Source organism: Rhododendron vialii, chromosome 2a, assembly GCF_030253575.1.
Source record: "Rhododendron vialii isolate Sample 1 chromosome 2a, ASM3025357v1".
Lineage (NCBI taxonomy): Eukaryota > Viridiplantae > Streptophyta > Magnoliopsida > Ericales > Ericaceae > Rhododendron > Rhododendron vialii.
In genome coordinates, this window is record NC_080558.1 from 45,172,339 (window position 1) to 45,191,531 (window position 19,193).

Genomic DNA, 19,193 nt, shown 5'->3' on the forward strand with positions numbered 1-19,193 from the left:
CTTACGCGAGAATAAACGGCATCCGATGTATGTAGGGTGGTTAGATCGAGTACCCTATTTTTCGCGTATACATATATAAACGAGTATACACGAAAAATAGGATACTCGATCTAACCACCCTACACACATCGGATGCCGTTTATTCCCGCGTAAGGCCCCTCGGTTTTTTTTTTTAGAATTTTTGAACGGCTCGGATCGGCCGTCCGGTGGCCGGAGACAGCCCGGAGCGGCCGTCGGTACGGTTTCGGTTTGAAATTGGTCGGTACGGCTAGGATTTCTGAAAACAGAATGGGGGCGGTGCTATGCACAGAAGTGCATATGCAATCTCAACCATTTAAAAGAGTTTTAGATGGTCTGAATTTTAAAACAAATTAATTGTCGAAAAAAATGGGCCGAATGGTGCATAGCACGCCTCCGGTTCCTCTAAACAAATTACAACTATAAAAACAGAGGCTTGTGCCAACTTTTTATTGCTAGTTATATTTTTCCCTTTTGTCCAATTTCTTCCGATGATCATAAGTAAAATTTATTGCTTGATTGATGGCTCACTTTTTCCTAGTCCAATTTCCTCCACAAAATAAAGTAGCAGCAGCATCCATTTTACAGTCCGGTTTCTCTCCAGCGAAGAAACCAATTGGACCTGTCAGTTTTGGTGTTTGGGCTCACTTCGATGAACTGCGAACCTCATCTTGTAGAGCTTGTCAAGAAGATCGATTTCACATAAAATAAAATTGATCAGATATCGATCAATTAAAACCATATTTTTGTGTTTGGCAAAATAGATCAAAATCAATTTAGTTCAAGATATTATGTGTTTCAAGCAGACATTGGTCGGATTAAAATAATACTTTTTCATGGTTGATTTCCTTGATAAAGTTTCACGAAGTAAATGATTCCGATCATTAAAGTAGGCCCAAAATGGGCCACAAATACCAAAATTTTGATGGATCCAGTCAGGATGCCTGACCGGAGATCGAGAACCTACTCTCTCCTTTATTGTTGTCTAATCTTTTTCACTTTTATGAGCAAGTTAATGGAATGTTGGGTGGAAACCATCATTACTCAACAATAGGGCCATAAATGAACCGAGTAGCTCGCTAGCTCTGCTCGGTTCGGCTTGTTAAGACTTAGCTCGACTCGGCTCGTTTAGTAAACGAGCCGAGCTCGAGTTCGAGCTCGAGTATTCGGTAAACGAGCCGAGTAGAGCTCGGCTCGTTCGACAAAAGCTCGGCTTGTTAAGGGAGGTTCGACTCGATTAAAGAGGCTCATTTAGTAAATGACTAAGCTCGGCTCGTTAAGGCTTGAGCCGAGCTCGAGCTCGAGTTTTTGGCTCGTTAAGCAAACAAACTGAGCTCGAGCTCATAGAAGCTCGGCTCGGCTCGGCTCATTTACACATCTACTCAACAATAGCAGGAATGAACCAAAACTAATGCATCTAGGACAAAAACCAAAGTGAAAACAACATTCATGACTCTAGGACACCCTATTAAAGCAAATCCACACTAGGTATCGGCATAAAGAATTCCATCTGCGACTAAGTAGTAGAGGATCCAACGAGAAGCCCAGCTCAAACCATTGTTGAAAAGCATGGAATGCCGGCTCGCCTTTGCATTCAGTAGCATGGACGCCGCTCCAGGACAAGTCTACGCTGACACGACGACAAAAGAAAAATGGGGAAAAAAAGAAGAAAAAGAAATCGCAATGATAAACAGATCTACCAATCGCAACGATAAAGTGATCTACCACAGTAACGATCAATCATTTATATACAAAAGGCTCAAACAGTTTAATATGCATCCATGAATTATGCACTAGTAATATTCAATCTGTAAGAGAGTGCCCAGAATCTAGCTTCCATCGATCAATGGCTTACTCAAGCACCACTTCCTCAGACGAGAAGTACCCGTACCCCTGGGAGGTTAACGTTCTGGACTTCATCCCCGACAAGTTGTCTGATGCGAAATGCTATCCCGAGTGGAAGCAGCTGATGGTAGACTTCATCGAGAGTCAAGGCTTGCTTGGCTTCGTAGATGTCAGCACAACTAAGGCAGCATCCAAAAGGGTCTCCCAAGCGGCCTCATCAAATTCTGTCTCATGGAGAAGATCAGACAATCTTGTACGGGGATGGATCCTTACTACGCTCGACAAAGATACTCGTTTGCAAGTGTTGAAGTATACAACTGCAAGAGGGGTGTGGACAAGGTTGGTGGATATGTTCGATCGGGCTAAAAATAGGTTCCAACTAGGTAATTGGCCGGACTCTTTTTAAAGATTTTTGTTTAGTTAGAGTATCTTTAGCTCTTACTCAACTATCAACTCAAACTCAAAATTTGAGTAAAAATAGATAAGCACTTGAAACTCTATCTATCTTTGACTCAAATCTATATAAACCTTTGGATCCACTAAATTTTATTTGGCCGTTGGATTATACATGTGTTTCTCATCTGATCTGTGTGTCTTGACAGATGAAGAAACTGAGAAGCTAAGAAGTTATCTACCACTGCGAATAGCTGCAATCGAAGGTGACTGGGACAGCACCAGCAAAATCATAGAAAGTGAACCAGATATTGTCAGGGCTGCCATCACGCCATACTCGGAAACAGCACTTTTTCTGGCCGTGAAGTCGTCACGGAGAAACCATTTCGTGGAGATGATTTTGACGAAGATGTCATCAGAGGATGCAGGCCTAGTTAACCAATGGGGCATGACAGCTCTTCATCGTGCTGCAAGCGTTGGCAACGTTGAGGCAGCCAAACTGTTAGTTAACAAGAACCCGAACCTGCCTAACGTTTTGGATAAATATGGAGATGCACCTCTCAATTATGCTGCTAGCACTGGGAGTAGGGAGAGTGTTGTTTACTTATGGGAAGTCACCAAAGAAGATGTTAAATTGAAAGATGATGTAGCTGCTCAACTTATGTGCAATCTCACAAGAGGGGAACACTACGGTGATTATTAGCACTTCAGTGATGCCATGTTATCACATTCATTAAAAATATCTTGGATATCACGAAATTCATCACTACTACATCGGTGAAATGGGCCTCATCTACCGTGTCTCTTACTATTGCAGTTATGACAAATCACATGGCATTCAAAATGTCGTACTGCTACATGAAGAGTTTTAGCATCACACAAAAGTACAAAATAAATTTCAAAACAAAATCTTTGAACGGAAGTAGCCTTTGGGCAGAGGAGAACCATCTTAAATATGTCAACTAAAAAACATAACATTTCTCAAAATAGAGATGGGAAAAACTATGATATTTCAGTTGCAAGACAGGGTAACATTCGAATAGTTGCGTAACTGCCATCTTCCTTCAATGCAACAGACATAGCTCTAACATTGCTTCAGCGCAAACCTGAGTTGGCATGCATGGAGCCCTCTGTTTTGAATGTGCTTGTTGAAAAGTGTTCTTCTTTCCGAAGTGGAACCTCCTTAAACTTTTGGCAGAGCTTAATCTATTCGGGTTAGTTTCCTCGATCCCTTTCTCTCCTCTCAATCTGCTACTTAAGCTCTCTGAAGTTTGACCTTTTTAAAAATTATTTACCTATTTATCTTATGCTTGATCTAGCTAGTTTGTTGATTACTCGTATGATTTCTTACTTCGTGTAACAGAAAATGTAGTATAACATCTGAATGGAAGTTGAAAATGTATTATTCAACAATCTAGTTCTTCTATAAAGCAAAAAAGTCCAAAATGAACTTTTCACAAGCATTGTTCTTCAAACTTTATATTTTATTGTATGTGTTCCATGTAGGTGTTCCTGTGAAATCAGAACACATTGCAAATCGTCATAGCGGAGCAGGAGGGAACATTGTGAAGCCTACCAACTGCTGCATTTTTGGTTGGGGTATAACCATATTACTCCTGAAAATCAGTAATAGGCAACAAAGACTATATGTCCTAATCAAATATAGGGGTGTTACTCCTCGATTATCACCTCAATGATTGGGGACTACATGGGTTCTGTTGTTGTTGCACTACTCGATTAACACTAACCAATCTGAAAAAGATTTGACAACTCAATTGAAAGACTAGATGGGAAATATCCTTTCTTGTTCATGCTAAGATCCTTAATCCTAAACTCTAGAAAGTTAAGTTTAGATCCTCAAGTCTAGACTCAAATACTAATAAGATTTCTCCATCTACCATAAAATTCCTTATTTCCAAAACATTATCGAAAGTTCTACTGTAGTTTATGCGAGTTGGTACTTCTAGCCTTGTCGATATCATTGACCCAACTTTATCTACTCATATTTTTAGAGACAAGATGATGCAAAAACCTAGTCCTGGGCAGAAATTGAAGGTTCGTAGGAAAGCTTTGAATTTAGTTATACTCCCTCCTGATTTTGACTGGTTTGGAATTATTTTGCAGTGAGGCAAAGATTTCATTCTATGTTTTGGGAAGTTGCTGAAAATTTTGGTAGGGGTTGGTGTGACAATTATTCCATAATCATGGCATATCCTTAACTTATTGTATCCTTAAATGTTACTGATTGTTAAATTGCAGTACCACAGATCAAGAACATCCAAGAAAAGAAATTAGTACACCATCATGTACTTCAACTTCTCAAATTCCTTTGCGTTGAAATTGCAAAACTAAAATTCTCCAAAGTGCAAAGCATATTTGGCCCGGCGTTGCTCAATGCAACATATGCTGGAATTCATGAGATTGTTGAAGAGATCATAGTGTTGTATCCTCTCGGCATGGATTCTCGAAACCTAGAGGATGGAACCTTATTCCACTATGCAATTATGTGGCGCCGTGAACGTGTGTTCAACCTCATACATCAACTGGATGCTGGTTGGAGATATCTAACAGACCTAGATAAATCGAGTAACAATGGTCTGCATTTGGCTGGATGTTTGAGACCTCAGCAAAAACTCAATCTTAGAGAGAGTGTTGCGGGTCCAGTGTTACAAATGCAACGTGAATTGCAATGGTTTAAGGTGAATCTTTTCTTTCCCACCTAAAGGAATAAAAAATAATGATATAACTGCTTAAATATTAGATAGAAATTACCAATTTTTTCATACAAGGTTGACTGTTATCAAAAGTTACAAAAGCCCAATCACTACTCATCAATTACTGAACTCACATCGATTAATAATTGGGTGTTTGTAAGGTATTTGTTATGTCCAACCTTTTTCTCAAAAATCTGTTACATAGAAAATCATCTTTTTTTTATTGTTTTATGTTGGTGATATTACAAAAGTTTACAATGGACAAATTAATAGGCTAAGTTGCGGAAATCTCTCTTTCTTTAAGGAGATTCAAGCCCTCTACGGTAACAAACCGGTGCAGTAGAAAATCTCTGACTTGTCCCCTCCAGGATATAAAACAGCCCGATAATTTATCATATGGTTCGGACCTACTCTGCATAAGTAGGAGAACTTTGCCCACAAATTAACAGGCTAAGTCGCGGAAATCTCTCTCTCTTTAAGGAGATTCAAGCCCTCTACGGTAACAAACCGGTGCAGTAGAAAATCTCTGACTTGTCCCCTCCAGGATATAAACAGCCCGATAATTTATTATATGGTTCGGACCTACTCTGCACAAGTAGAACTTTGCCCAAGACTCTCACGCTCATATTAAATTTACAGGCTATTTTTTAGAGAATAAAGACAGACAAAGCTGGAGGAAACTACTAAGTGTTTAGGAGGAGTTGGCTTGCTGCTTTATGGCTGGGATCAAAGTTGTCAATACCGTACCGGCCAGCGTACCGTTTTCACTACTGGAATGGTACGTACCGGTACCGGGCTGTATCCCGGTACTGTTCCGGATTTACCGCAATTAATATTTTATATATATATATTTAATATATATCTACCATATTTTAAGTATAAACATAAATAAAATGTAAAAAAAAAAAAAAAAAAGAGAGAAAGGGTAATTTTGTACCGGCCGGAACACCGGAATATGTCCGGAACAGACGGTATTGTCCGGTACACCCGGTATTGGCCGGAACAAGCCGGTATTTCAACCGGAACGGAACATGACTTTTTGCGTTCCGTTTACGCACCGGTACGGGCCGGTACGGAACGGATTTGACAACTTTGGCTGGGATTACTCTCTTGTATACAAAGCCACTCAAGCAAGCCTTATATAGGCAAGAAAGAATCCAAACTATACCTTTTCGTTAATGACTAAATCCCATAGGATTTATAACTAGATAGATATGAAAGATATGCTCCCGATTCTTTCTAGATTTTCTAGATTTACTAGATATTCTCCGTGATTCTTCTAGATTTGCTCATAGATATTCAAACTCCCAATTAAATGATGTGATCTCAAGATTAGATATGATCTTCCAAGTGAATATCCAACTAAACGTGACTTGTAAAAGTCTTATCACCAAAAGATGTACGGAAATTTAATATTAAAATAATAAATTTTCAACATTTTGTTCACTCAATATAACATGGAATGACAATTTTCACTCCATAGATCAATCATGTACTAACCAAAGCAAAAACTACCATCCCAGAATTGTCTGTACTTCAGTAAACGTTCCAGCATAGCCAACGTCTCTGTAACATCAGTAAACGTTCCAGCATTGCCGACGTCTCTGTAACATAAGCAATACTCAAAACTTGCTCATTCTTGAAAATAAATGAAACTTCATTTCTCATTCCAAAGCCACCTGATTGACACAGGAAGTGGAAAAACTTTCAAAGCCTGGAGACAAGGACGTAAGGAACACCGACGGAATGACACCTGCAGAAGTGTTCACTGATTCACACCAAGACTTGGTAAAGGAAGGCGAGCAATGGATGAAAGATATGGTCACTGTAGCCACTCTTATTGCCATCATGGTCTTTGCAACTGCTGTTATAATACTGGGAAGAAACAATATCGATGATGGCCATCCATTACTTTCAAAACAAAAATGCTTCATAGTCTTGGGGATATTTGACACACTCGCTCTTTTCTCATCCATAACTTCTGTGTTAATGTTCTTGCTTATCCTCATTTCACGATATGCAAGTGAAGATTTTCTCTATGCCTTACCCAAAAGATTAATTATTGGTCTCACTACCCTATTTGTCTCCATATTATCCATGATGGTAGCCCTTGGTGCCATACTCTATCTTTTGTTTGGAGATGATAAGGGATGGGTTCTTATTCCTGTTGTTGCACTGGCCAGTCTTCCTATAACCTTGTTCGGAACTCTGCATTTTCCTCTCCTTGTACAGATGATTCAGTCCACATATGGTCGAGGCCTTTTTGGTAAGCAAAGTGATCGTATGCTTGGCTAGGATAAACATCAAAATCGGGAATCCATGTTGAGCTACCGCTATAGGTATTTAATGGTGTCACAACATGCATAAATTGCTACTATTTGTGTACCCTATTTTAGTATGAACAGAGCCTTGTAATTAACTGCTCAACTTATGAAGCTACATTTTCCTATCTGTAAGATCATCTTCTACTTTTTGTCGACGATCAAACTTCACTTGCAAAATCTATGAGTAGTATCTGTTACTGTGTTACTGTTAAAATAGATGATATATTCATTGAGAAGACTTGAATTTCCAACACACACTATGTATATTTCAAGCTGTTTTCTCTTCTTCTGCTTAGTGTGCATAATAATCAACTTGGAAGTTCTATTTAAAGAACTCCTGAAAACCTATAAAGACTTGGCTCATCCAAGTTATGTGTCTTAAATAGATTTTACTCAATTACATATCATAGATAGTAAACTAGTGGGATGGGGGGGCATGTTGTGAGGCAAAAACTACGCCATTTTGGCCTTTTGTGGTGCCCAGACAGCTTCAAAGAAGCACCATGTTCTATTTAAAGATCTCCCATTGGTTTGTTCGTTTTCTCCCAACGACTACTTGTTACTGGAAATTGCAGGTGTTTGGCGCGCAAACGAGAGGTTTGAATTTTACATATGAGATTTGACCTAATTGATGGGCACGATGTAGGCCAGTGACATGCTTCGTCGTTCTTAAGTGGGGATTCTCCCGGTTCGCACCCTTAATTTTCGTTCTAGGGTCCCGCTCAATTTTCACTCTTGCAAATTCTAATAAAATGTTTTTGAAAGATTTTGAAGCTCCTTAGCTTTTACAGATGCAAGCTTTATTTTTATTTTTTTATTACAAGCGATAGGAGAATATAAGTATCAATATTACTGCATCAAACTGGAAGCAAATCAATAATCACAACTCTGTTTGGTTAGTGTTTTGAGCTAGTTTTTTCCGAGTAATAAATGAGAAGAGATAAATAGTGAAACGAGAGTAATAAATGAAACTAAAACTCATATTGAGAACCATTCGCAAAGAGGAAGGTTGGTTTTTGAATGGTTATCTTGACATTTGTTTGGTTTCCCGGTAGATTTACTTAAGCTTAAAGTTTTGCTATTGTGGTTAGTTTCTTGCTGACCTTAAGGCCATTCTATAACACAATTTTTTTTTTTTTGAATAACTAATTCACAGAGTAGCCATGCATAACTTATTCATGGAGGAGCGCAATCTCACCCGTCCGTGTCGGCAATCAATGGTTGAGATATATTTTCAAACATTGACCGGTAATAAATATCTCTTATCAATAATAGTTTGTTTCTAATCAAGATTGTTCAAAATACTTTTGGACGCTCGAGATTGAGCTCTGTAAAACTTATTCACCGAATAAACATGGCAGCATCCGTACTCATTGCGTTGCTCATGATTTAATAGAGGACTACTTCTCATAACACATCAATCTACACACAAAAGTTCCACTACGAATAGACCCAGACCCAATAAAAACCTGAAAAACTTTACTCAAAAGATGAATAAGGGGCCCAAGCTCATGACTATTTCGAACAGTAGTAATGAAAGAAAGTGACACATTTGTTCTTTCTATGCATATATGCTTAACGGAGCGGTGCTATGCACTTCTATGTTGTGCAATCTCAATTATTTAAAAGAATTTTAGGTGGTTCAAATTTTAAAACAAATCGATTGTCGAGACGAACGGGCCAAATGGTGCACAGCACGCCTCCGGTTCCTCTAAACAAATTACAACTATAGAAACAGAGGCTTATGGCAACTTTTTATTGCTAGTTATATTTTTCCCTTTTGTCCAATTTCTCCCGATGATCATAAGTAAAGTTTATTGCTTGATTGATGGCTAACTTTTTCCTAGTCCAATTTCCACCACAAAAATAAAGTAGCAGCAGCATCCATTTTACAGTTCGGTTTCTCTCCAGCGAAGACACCGATTGGACCTGTCAGTTTTGGTGTTTGGGCTCACTTCCATGATTTGCAAACCTCATTTTGTAGAGCTTGTCAAGAAGATCGACTTCGCATAAAATAAAATTGATCAAATATCGATCAATTAAAACCTTATTGTGTTTGGCAAAATAGATCAAAATCAATTTAGTTCAAGATATTATGTGTTTCAAGCAGACATTGGTCGGATTAAAATAATACTTTTGCATGGTTGATTTCCTTGATGAGTTCCATGAAGTGAATGATTCCGATCATTAATGTTTTGTTTGGATCGATTTTAAAAAAAAAAATTAGGAGAATAGTCGGGATAATAAATAGAGAGAGATAAATAAAGAAATGATTTAAAGTTTGTGAAATCTTTTAAAAAATGTTTTTCAAAAAGTAAAACAAACAAGACATAAAGTAGGCCCAAAATGGGCCACAAATACCAAAACTTGGATGGATCCAGTCGGGATGGCTGACCGGAGATTGAGAACCTACTCACCCCTTTATTGTTGTCTAATCTTTTTCACTTTCATGAGCAAAGTCCTATCATTTTCACTTTTATGAGTAAGTTAATGAGTTGAGTTTTGTTCACTCTTCACTTAAAAGGATGAACATTATCCTCATTCCTATTGGTTGAAATAGTGTGGATCTCACCACAAAGTGATATTATGCTTACCAAAATGTGTATTGCATGGTAAGCATGACATCACTTTGTGATGGGATCCACACCATTTTAACCAATAAGATGGAGGGTAATATTCACCCTCTTTTAAAGAAGGTGAACAAAATTGCACTCTATTAAGTTAATGGAATGTTAGGTGGAAACCATCATTACTCAACAATTGTAGGAATGAACCAAAACTAATGAATCTAGGACACAAGCCAAAGCGAAAACAACATTTATGACTCTGGAACACCATGCAAAAGCAAATTCACACTAGATGTCGGCATAAAAAATCCCGTCCGTGACTAAGTAGGGCCGGCCCTGGGGTAAGCCCCAAAACCTCGGTCTCGGACAACCCCGAAAAAAAAAATTAAGTTACATACAAATAAAAAAAAGTTTCCTATATATATTAGTATAGAGCAACCTATAAAAGTCCCGCGGAACCGGGTTTGATTCCCGCACTCCTCAGAACCGGGTTCGATTCGATTCCCGCACTCCCCACGTCGGGTTCTTTTATTCTCCACTTTTGTTCTACTGTAGAACAAAAGTGGAAGAATAAAAGTAGAACAAAAAGATGCACAACATTACGAAAATCAAATTACTTTATTGAAAATTTTTGATTTAACAAACAAAACAACAATATATAAGTGATATGTTCTTACATTTGATTAAAAAAATGTCAATTGAAATTTTACTTCAAAAAATGTGAGGAGAATTTATTTTCTTTGAAACGGATCGTGCTAATCACAAAACACTATAACCGGAGTTTACATTTTGATGGTGATTTTTTGATGTTATTCAATCTAAAATAACAATGTAATTTTGATTTTTTTTTTTGGTTGTAATTTTTGAAAAGCACGGATGCAATCATCAAGCAAAAACCCAGACTAGCACTCCTGCCGTTAATGAGAGAAAACCAGCGCCAACGGAATGCTAGCGCGCCTTAGCATTCAGTAGCACGGACGCCACTCCAGGAAAAATCTACGCTGACACGACAGACAAAAGAAAGAGGGGAAAAAACAGAAGAAGAAAAAGAAATCGCAACGATAAAGTGATCTACCACATTAACGATCAATCATCTATATACAAAAGGCTCAAACAGTTTAATATGCATCCATGAATTATGAACTAGTAATATTCAATCTGTACGAGGGTGCCCAGAATCTAGCTTCCATCGATCAATGGCTTACTTAAGCACCACTTCCTCAGACGAGAAGTACCCGTACCCCTGGGAGGTTAACGTTCTGGACTTTGTCCCCGACAAGTTGTCTGATGCAAACTGCTATCCCGAGTGGAAGCAGCTGATGGTAGACTTCATCAAGAGTCAAGGCTTGCTTGGCTTTGTAGATGGCAGCACAACTGAGGCTGCATCCAAAAGGGTCTCCCAAGCGGCCTCATCAAATTCCGTCTCATGGAGAAGATCTGACAATCTTGTAAGGGGATGGATCCTTACTACGCTCGACAAAGATACCCGTCTGCAAGTGTTGCGGTATACAACTGCAAGAGGTGTGTGGACAAGGTTGGTGGATATGTTCGATCGGGCTAAAAATAGGTTCCAACTAGGTAATTGGCCGGACTCTTTTTAAAGATTTTTGTTTCGTTAGAGTATCTTTAGCTCTTACTCAACTATCAACTCAAACTCAAAATTTGAGTAAAAAAAGATAAGCACTTGAACTCTATCAACTCTGACTCAAATCTATATCAACCTTTGGATCCACTAAATTTTATTGGCCGTTGGATTATACATGTGTTTGTCATCTGATTTGTGTGTCTTGACAGATGAAGAAACTGAGAAGAAGCTAATCCGTTATCTGCCACTGCGAATAGCTGCAATCGAAGGTGACTGGGACACCGCCAGCAAAATCATAGAAAGTGAACCAGATATTGTCAGGGCTGCCACCACGCCATACTTGGAAACAACGCTTTTTCTAGCCGTGAAGTCGCCACGGAGAAACCATTTCGTGGAGAAGATTTTGACGAAGATGTCACCAGAGGATGCAGGCCTATCTAACCTAGCGGGCATGACAGCTCTTCATCGTGCTGCAAGCGTTGGCAACGTTGAGGCAGCCAAACTGTTGGTTAACAAGAACCCGAACCTGCCTAACATGTTGGATGAATATGGAGATCCACCTCTCAATTACGCTGCTAGCACTGGGAGTTCGGAAGTCACCAAAGAAGATGTTAAACTGAAATATCACGTAGCACTTCAGTGATGCCGTGTTATCACATTCATTAAAAATATCTTAGATATCACAAAATCTGTCACTACTACATTGGTGAAATGGGTCTCATCTACCGTGTCTCTTACTATTGTAGTTGTGACAAAGCACATGGCATCCAAAATATGGTACTGTACACGAAGAGTTTTAGCATCACACAAAAGTACAAAATAAATTTCGAAACAAAATCTTTGAACGTAATTAGCCTTAGGCAGAGGGGAACTATCTTACATATGTAAATTCAAAAACATAACATTTCACAAAACAGAGAAAGGAATAACTATGATATTACAGTTGCAAGATAGGGTAACTTTTGAATATTTGCGTAACTGCCATCTTCCTTCCATGCAACAGACATAGCTCTAACATTGCTTCAGTGCAAACCTGAGTTGGCATGCACGGAGCCCTCTGTTTTGAATGTACTTGTTGAAAAGTGTTCTTCTTTTCGAAGTGGAACCTCCTTAAACTTCTGGCAGAGCTTAATCTATTCAGGTTAGTTTCTTCAATCCCTTTGTCTCCTCTCAATCTGTTACTTAAGCTCTCTGAAGTTTGACCTTTTAAAGATTATTTACCGATTTATCTTATGCTTGATCTAGCTAGTTTGTTGATTACTCGTATGGTTTCTTACTTCGTGTAACAAAAAGTTTAGTATAACATCTGAATTGAAGTTGAGTAATTGATAAAGAAGTAGGCATTCTTTTTCTATATTAGTTTTACTCTACAATCTAGTTCTTCTATAAAGCAAAAGTCCAAAAGGATCTTTTCACAAGCATTGTTTTTATTTATTTATTTTTTGTGTGCGTGTATCCATGTAGGTGTTCCTGTGAAATTAGAACACATTGCAAATCGCCAGAGCGGAGGAGGAGGGAACATTGAGAAGCCTACCAACTGCTGCATTTTTGGTTGGGGTATAACCATATTACTACTTAAAATCAGTAATAATCTATGAAGCACTGACACCTCTTGAGGTCGAGGTGTCACTGTGTTAGGACACGTGTGGGACACGCCACATGGTATGCCCAATAATTTAATTTAATTCAATTTTTGGAGGGGGACACGGGTGGGACACATATGGGACACGGCTGGGGACACAAATGTTGACGTTTTTTTTAATACATGACGTTTATTATCTAATATATCATATAAACTATCACAAATGATGCAAGATGCATCAATCATTAAGAATTTCATAATGAATTACTTGATGAGATTGGCTATTTTCATAAATTGAAAAATATAAATATATATTAATTAATTAATTAATTATACATGTGGCATGTCCCACGCCGTGTCTGTATCCCCATTTTTTTAGAATTCTCGTGTCTCCGTGTCTGTGTCCGTGCATCATTGGTAATAATAGGCAACAAAGACTATCTGTTCTAATCAAATGTAGGGGTGTTGCTCCTTTCTTGTTCATGCAAAGACAAGATGGGCAATATCCTTTCTTGTTCATGCTAAGATCCTTAATTCTAAACTCTAGAAAGTTTAAGTTTAGATCCTCAAGCTAGTCTAGACTCAAATACTAATAAGATTTCTCCATCTACCATAAAATCCCTTATTTCCAAAACATTATCGAAATTTATATTGTAGTTTATGTGAGTTGGTACTTCTAGTCTTGTCGATATCATTGACCCAACTTTATCTACTCATATTTGTTAGGGACTAGATGATGAAAAACCTAGTCCTGGGCAGAAATTGAAGGTTCCTAGTGTAAGCTTTGAATTTAGTTATACTCCCTCCTGATTTTGACTGGTTTGGAATTATTTTGCAGTGAGGCAAAGATTTCATTCTATGTTTTGGGAAGTTGCTGAAAAATTTGGTAGGGGTTGGTATGACAATTATTCCATAATCATGCTAGACTAGTTATTTGATGTTATTGCATCCTTAAATGTTGCTGATTGTTAAAATGCAGTACCACAGATCAAGAACATCCGAGAAAAGAAATTAATACACCACCATGTACTTCAACTTCTGGAATTCATGAGATTGTTGAAGAGATCATAGTGTTGTATCCTCTCGGCATGGATTCTCGAAACGAGGTGGACGGAACCTTATTCCACTATGCAATTATGTGGCGCCGTGAACATGTGTTCAACCTCATTTATCAACTGGAAGCTGGTAGGAGATTTCTAGCAATACTAGATAAATCAAGGAACAATAGTCTGCATTTGGCTGGATGTTTGAGACCTCAGCAAAAACTCAATCTTAGAGATGGTGTTGCAGGTGCAGTGTTACAGATGCAACGTGAACTGCAATGGTTTAAGGTAAATCTTGTCTTAAGGAATGAAAAATAATGATATTACTTAGAGATGGCAATCTTAACCCATATTTTTTAACCCGTCCAAATTCGCCCATTTATAACCCAATCCAATCCGTCCATATTGTATAACGAGTTGAGATTAAACCCATATCAACCCATATTTATATGGGTTTAGGTGGGTTGAAAATGGATTCAATATAGGTTGGAATTAAAAAACTCAAACCAACGCACAACTCACTGCTTTTAGTAACAAAACAAATCAAACTCACCGACTACAATTTCACACCTTAAAATGATGCCAGCAAATGACACTGTGGCAAACTGAATAAACTCAAGCCATGACTTTTCTGTTTCCTACGTCGAAATTTTTTGGTGCCGGGTTGGTATATCCCACGCGATATCCGCTCGGTACATTCGGACCGTCAAATTCATCCACACAAATTGTCTCTCTCTCTCTCTCTCTCTCTCTCTCTCTCTCTCTCTCTCTCTCTCTCTCTCTCTCTCTCTCTCTCTCTCTCTCTCTCTCTCTCTCTCTCTCTCTCTCTCCCTTGAGCTCCTCTTGACTGTGATAATATAATTACAAGACCAATCCCTTGAGCTCCTCTTATTCAACTTTTTTCGTGTTTGTTGTTTTGCGACAAGTATTTTACGATTTTTGATTCACTCCAATCGGAAAAGTAAAAAAATTGTGACTTTTACCCAAATACTTTTAAAAACATCCAAGATAAAGCCCAAAAACCGATTTTTTGGGATTTATCTTGAATATTACAAAAACATATTAGGATAAAAGTAAAAAAAAAATTACTTTTTCGATTCTCTCGTCGAGACGAACTAATAGGGGTAAAAAGTTTGTCGCAAAACAAGCAAATACAAAAAAAAATTTGAATCGAGACAAAAAAGAAAAAAAGTCATGACTTGACTTTCTAATCCAAACCTAAGCGGTGGCTTCGGCTATTCGTAAGTCTCTCTCTCTCTGCATACATAAAACTAACCAGATTCTGTACCCATATTCTTGTACAAGCATCATTGATTTTAATAGTAAAAACCAGAGACGATTTCGTATTTTTTTTTAAGGCATGACTTGGGGTTTTTTTTTCTTATTGATTCTGAAAGGTTTGTAGATGCAGTATTTTTGTTTAGCAAGTTTGAGTTCCGATATAGGGGAATTAGATATAAATAAAAATTAAAAAAAAAAAGGGGGGGGGGGGGGGGGAAACGGGACGGGTCGGGCGGGTTTGGGTTTGGTTTGACCCATGTCCGACCCCGACCTGTTCCAATCAGTTTGCTTTTTTGACCCATATTTGACCCGCAACCCGGTTCAACCCGCCTAAACCTGCCCAGACCCACCCGTTTGCCACCTCTAAATTATTACTGCTTAAATATTATTGGATAGAAATTACCAATTTTTTCATAATGGGTTGACTGTTATCAAAAGTTACTAAATCCCGATAACTACTCATCAACTACTGAGCCCACATCAGAAAATCATCTCTTTTTATGGTTTCGTTCACTCAATATAACATGTGATGACAATTTTCACTCCGTAGATCAATCATGTACTAACCAAAGCAAAAACTACCATCCCAGCATTGCCAGTACTTCGGTAAACGTTCCAGCATTGCCAACGTCTCTGTAGCAACACTCATTTTTAGCTCAGCACTAGAAACATCATTTCCCAAAAAAAAAAAAAATTTATTTGAAGCTTCACCAATGGCACCACACCTCCCACCAGAGGTAGCGTCATTATCTCCCAAAACTTCATAGAATCTCTCAAAACTTGCTCATTTTTGCAAATATATGAACAATCATTTCTCATTCCAAAGCCATCTGATTGACATAGGAAGTGGAAAAACTTTCAAAGCCTGGAGACAAGGACGTAAGGAACACCGACGGAATGACACCTGCAGAAGTGTTCACTGATTCACACCAAGAATTGGTAAAGGAAGGTGAGCGATGGATGAAAGATACGGCCACATCATGCACCACTGTAGCTACTCTTATTGCCATCATGGTCTTTGCAGCTGCTGTTATAATACTGGGAAGAAACAACAACGATGATGGCCATCTGTTACTTTCACAACAAAAAGGCTTCATAGTCTTTGGGATATTTGACACACTCGCTCTTTTCTCATCCATGACTTCCGTGTTAATGTTCTTGCTTCTCCTCGTTTCACGATATGCAAGTGATGATTTTCTCTACGCCTTACCCAAAAGATTAATTATTGGTCTCACAACCCTATTCGTCTCCATATTATCCATGATGGTAGCCTTTGGTGCCATACTCTATCATTTGTTTGGAGATGATAAGGGATGGGTTCTTATTCTTGTTGTTGCGCTGGCCAGTCTTCCTGTAACCTTGTTCGGAACCCTGCATTTTCCTCTCCTTGTACAGATGATTCAGTCCACATATGGTCGAGGCCTTTTTGGTAAGCAAAGTGATCGTATGCTTTGGTAGGATAAACATCAAAATCGGGAATCCATGTTGAGCTACCGGTATAGGTATTTAACGGTGTCACAGCATGCATAAATTGCTACTATTTGTGTACCCTATTTTAGTACGAACAGAGCTTTGTAATTAACTGTTCAACTTATGATGCAACATTTTCCTATCTGTAAGATCATCTCTTACTTTTTTTTGACGATCGAACTTCACTTGCAAAATCTATGAGTAGTATCTGTTGTTGTGTTACTATTAGAATAGATGATATATTCATTGAGAATACTTGAATTTCCAACACACACAGACACGATGAGGTTTGAATTTTACGGATGAGATTTGACCTAATTGACGGGCACGATGTAGGCCAATGACATGCTTCATCGTTCTTAAGTGGGGATTCTCCCGTTCGCACTCTTAATCTTCGTTCTAGGATTCCGCTCAATTTTCACTCTTGCAAATTCTAATAAAATGTTTTTGAAAGATTTTGAAGCTCCTTAGCTTATGCATATGCAAGCTTTATTTTTATTTTTTTTATTGCAAAGCGATAAGAGAATATAAGTATCAATATTACTGCATCATACTGGAAGCAAATCAATAATCATAACTCTGTTTGGTTAGTGTTTTGAGCAAGTTTTTTCCGAGTAATAAATGAGGAGATAAATAGTGAAACGAGAGTAATAATTAAAACTAAAAGTCATATTGAGAACCATTCGCAAAGTGGAAGGTTGGTTTTTGAATGGTTATCTTGACATTTGTTTGGTTTTCCGGTAGATTTACTTAAGCATAAAGTTTTGCTATTGTGGTTAGTTTCTTGCCGACCTTAAGGCCATTCTATAAGACAATTTTTTTTAGAATAACTAATTCACAGAGTAGCCATGAATAACTTATTTACGGAGGAGCGCAATCTCTATTGGGTTTGAATCAAGAGAGGTATGTTCTCTTTTGTGATAGTCAAAGTGCAATGCATTTGAGCAAGAATTCCACTTTCCATTCTAGATCAAAGCATATTGATGTTAGATACCATTGGATACGGGATACGCTTGACATGAAATTGTTGCAACTTAGTGAAAATTTACATGAATGATAATCCTTCGGATATTATGACTAAGGCTTTGTCTAAGGACAATCATGAGAAATTTCGAGCTTTGTCGGGTTTGATGGATCCTTCCACATAAGTCGGGAAGGGGGAGAATATTGGGTTCCCTCCTTAGTGGAAGCCCAATATTTTGTTAGCCCAATAATAATTTGTTTGGCCCAAAATAGTTATATTTGTATGGACTAGTATTTGGGTAGAACATTCCACACATTTGGAAGCACATGACTTGCACATGTGTTTTCTGCTGAGCTGATTTCGTCGCTATTTGGGCTCTCCATTTCAGGTCTATTTTGGAGGGTTTTAGTTCATCATTTGGTGAGGTCTTTCCTCCTTGTTATTAGTGATTGTTGGATACACCTTAGGTTGTTTGTGAAATCTTGAATCTCTTATAAATCCATTGGTAAGAACATTTGTTGATAGTGGAATCGGATTCCGGTCTCGAGGACGTACCTCACACTCAGTACTGGCCCCGACATTTGGGTTGCCCAAACCCGACCTTAAGTACAAAAAAAATGACATACAAGCAAAAAAAAAAATAAAGAACAAAAACAAGATTATATTGTCCATTTAGCTTGAATTACATCACTCGAATATAGTGCTTTATGATTAACACGATCCTATTCAAAGAAAATAACTTCTCCTTGCATTTTTTTGAAGCAAATTCTTCAATTATTAGATTATCATACTTTAACTTATTTGCTTATTTTCAATTGATATCATAGCCAATCTACTTAATCTCTCTTGTGACTTGATAGTCTGAAGATAAGTTTTTATTAACTTCAACTTCGAAAAACTCCTCTCAGCTGAAGCAACTATGATCGGAATAGTTAACAAAATCCGATAAGCAATCCAAACCAATTGGAAACTGCCATCTTTCCAATAAGACCTTATAAAATCAAGGATATCAATCGATTTTGATTTTGTTACTTCTCTCGGCAATATTGTTTTCAAATGTCTAAGTTCTTGGATTAACTCCTTCCCGTGAATATCAACATGTTGATTGTATCCCAAGAAACTTTATAGTTTAGTGCAATGCTCCATCAATTGCTCTTCAGCAACACTCTTGAATTTCACGTTAAACAAAAATCCAACGATTGCTTCATAAAGTTCAAATTGCTCAAACCGGTCCTTAAGTGATGCAAGAGCTTGATCTATGATGTGGAGGAAATAAGAAAATTTTAAACGATCTTCCGATGATAGACTTTTATTGGCATCATCTCCCACATCCTCATCAAATTGCTTCTTTCTTTGAACAACTCTTCTTCTTTTTTTTTGCAAATACCGGTTCAAAAAAAGTAGTGT

At 38.0% G+C, this 19,193-nt stretch overlaps 1 protein-coding gene across 3 annotated transcripts; it reads left to right on the forward strand.

The window, feature by feature from the left end:
- The first annotated feature begins 1,666 nt into the window (after window positions 1-1,666).
- LOC131314926 (uncharacterized) lies at window positions 1,667-17,016 on the forward strand. Of its 3 annotated transcripts, none has more exons than XM_058343884.1 (8): window positions 1,667-2,246; window positions 2,466-2,948; window positions 3,333-3,470; window positions 3,763-3,855; window positions 4,381-4,428; window positions 4,516-4,955; window positions 6,494-6,547; window positions 6,587-6,651. In XM_058343884.1, exons 1-8 carry the CDS (start codon window positions 1,865-1,867, stop codon window positions 6,611-6,613), a joined length of 1,665 nt encoding a protein of 554 aa, XP_058199867.1. In that variant the 5' UTR covers window positions 1,667-1,864; the 3' UTR covers window positions 6,614-6,651. The 3 variants fall into 3 exon arrangements, with proteins under 3 accessions (XP_058199867.1, XP_058199847.1, XP_058199856.1); XM_058343864.1 differs by lacking the exons at window positions 6,494-6,547; window positions 6,587-6,651 and adding exons at window positions 6,663-6,823; window positions 16,339-17,016 and having other exon boundaries at window positions 1,670-2,246; XM_058343873.1 differs by lacking the exons at window positions 6,494-6,547; window positions 6,587-6,651 and adding exons at window positions 6,663-6,823; window positions 16,339-17,016 and having other exon boundaries at window positions 1,670-2,246; window positions 3,763-3,849.
- The last annotated feature ends 2,177 nt before the right edge of the window (window positions 17,017-19,193 follow it).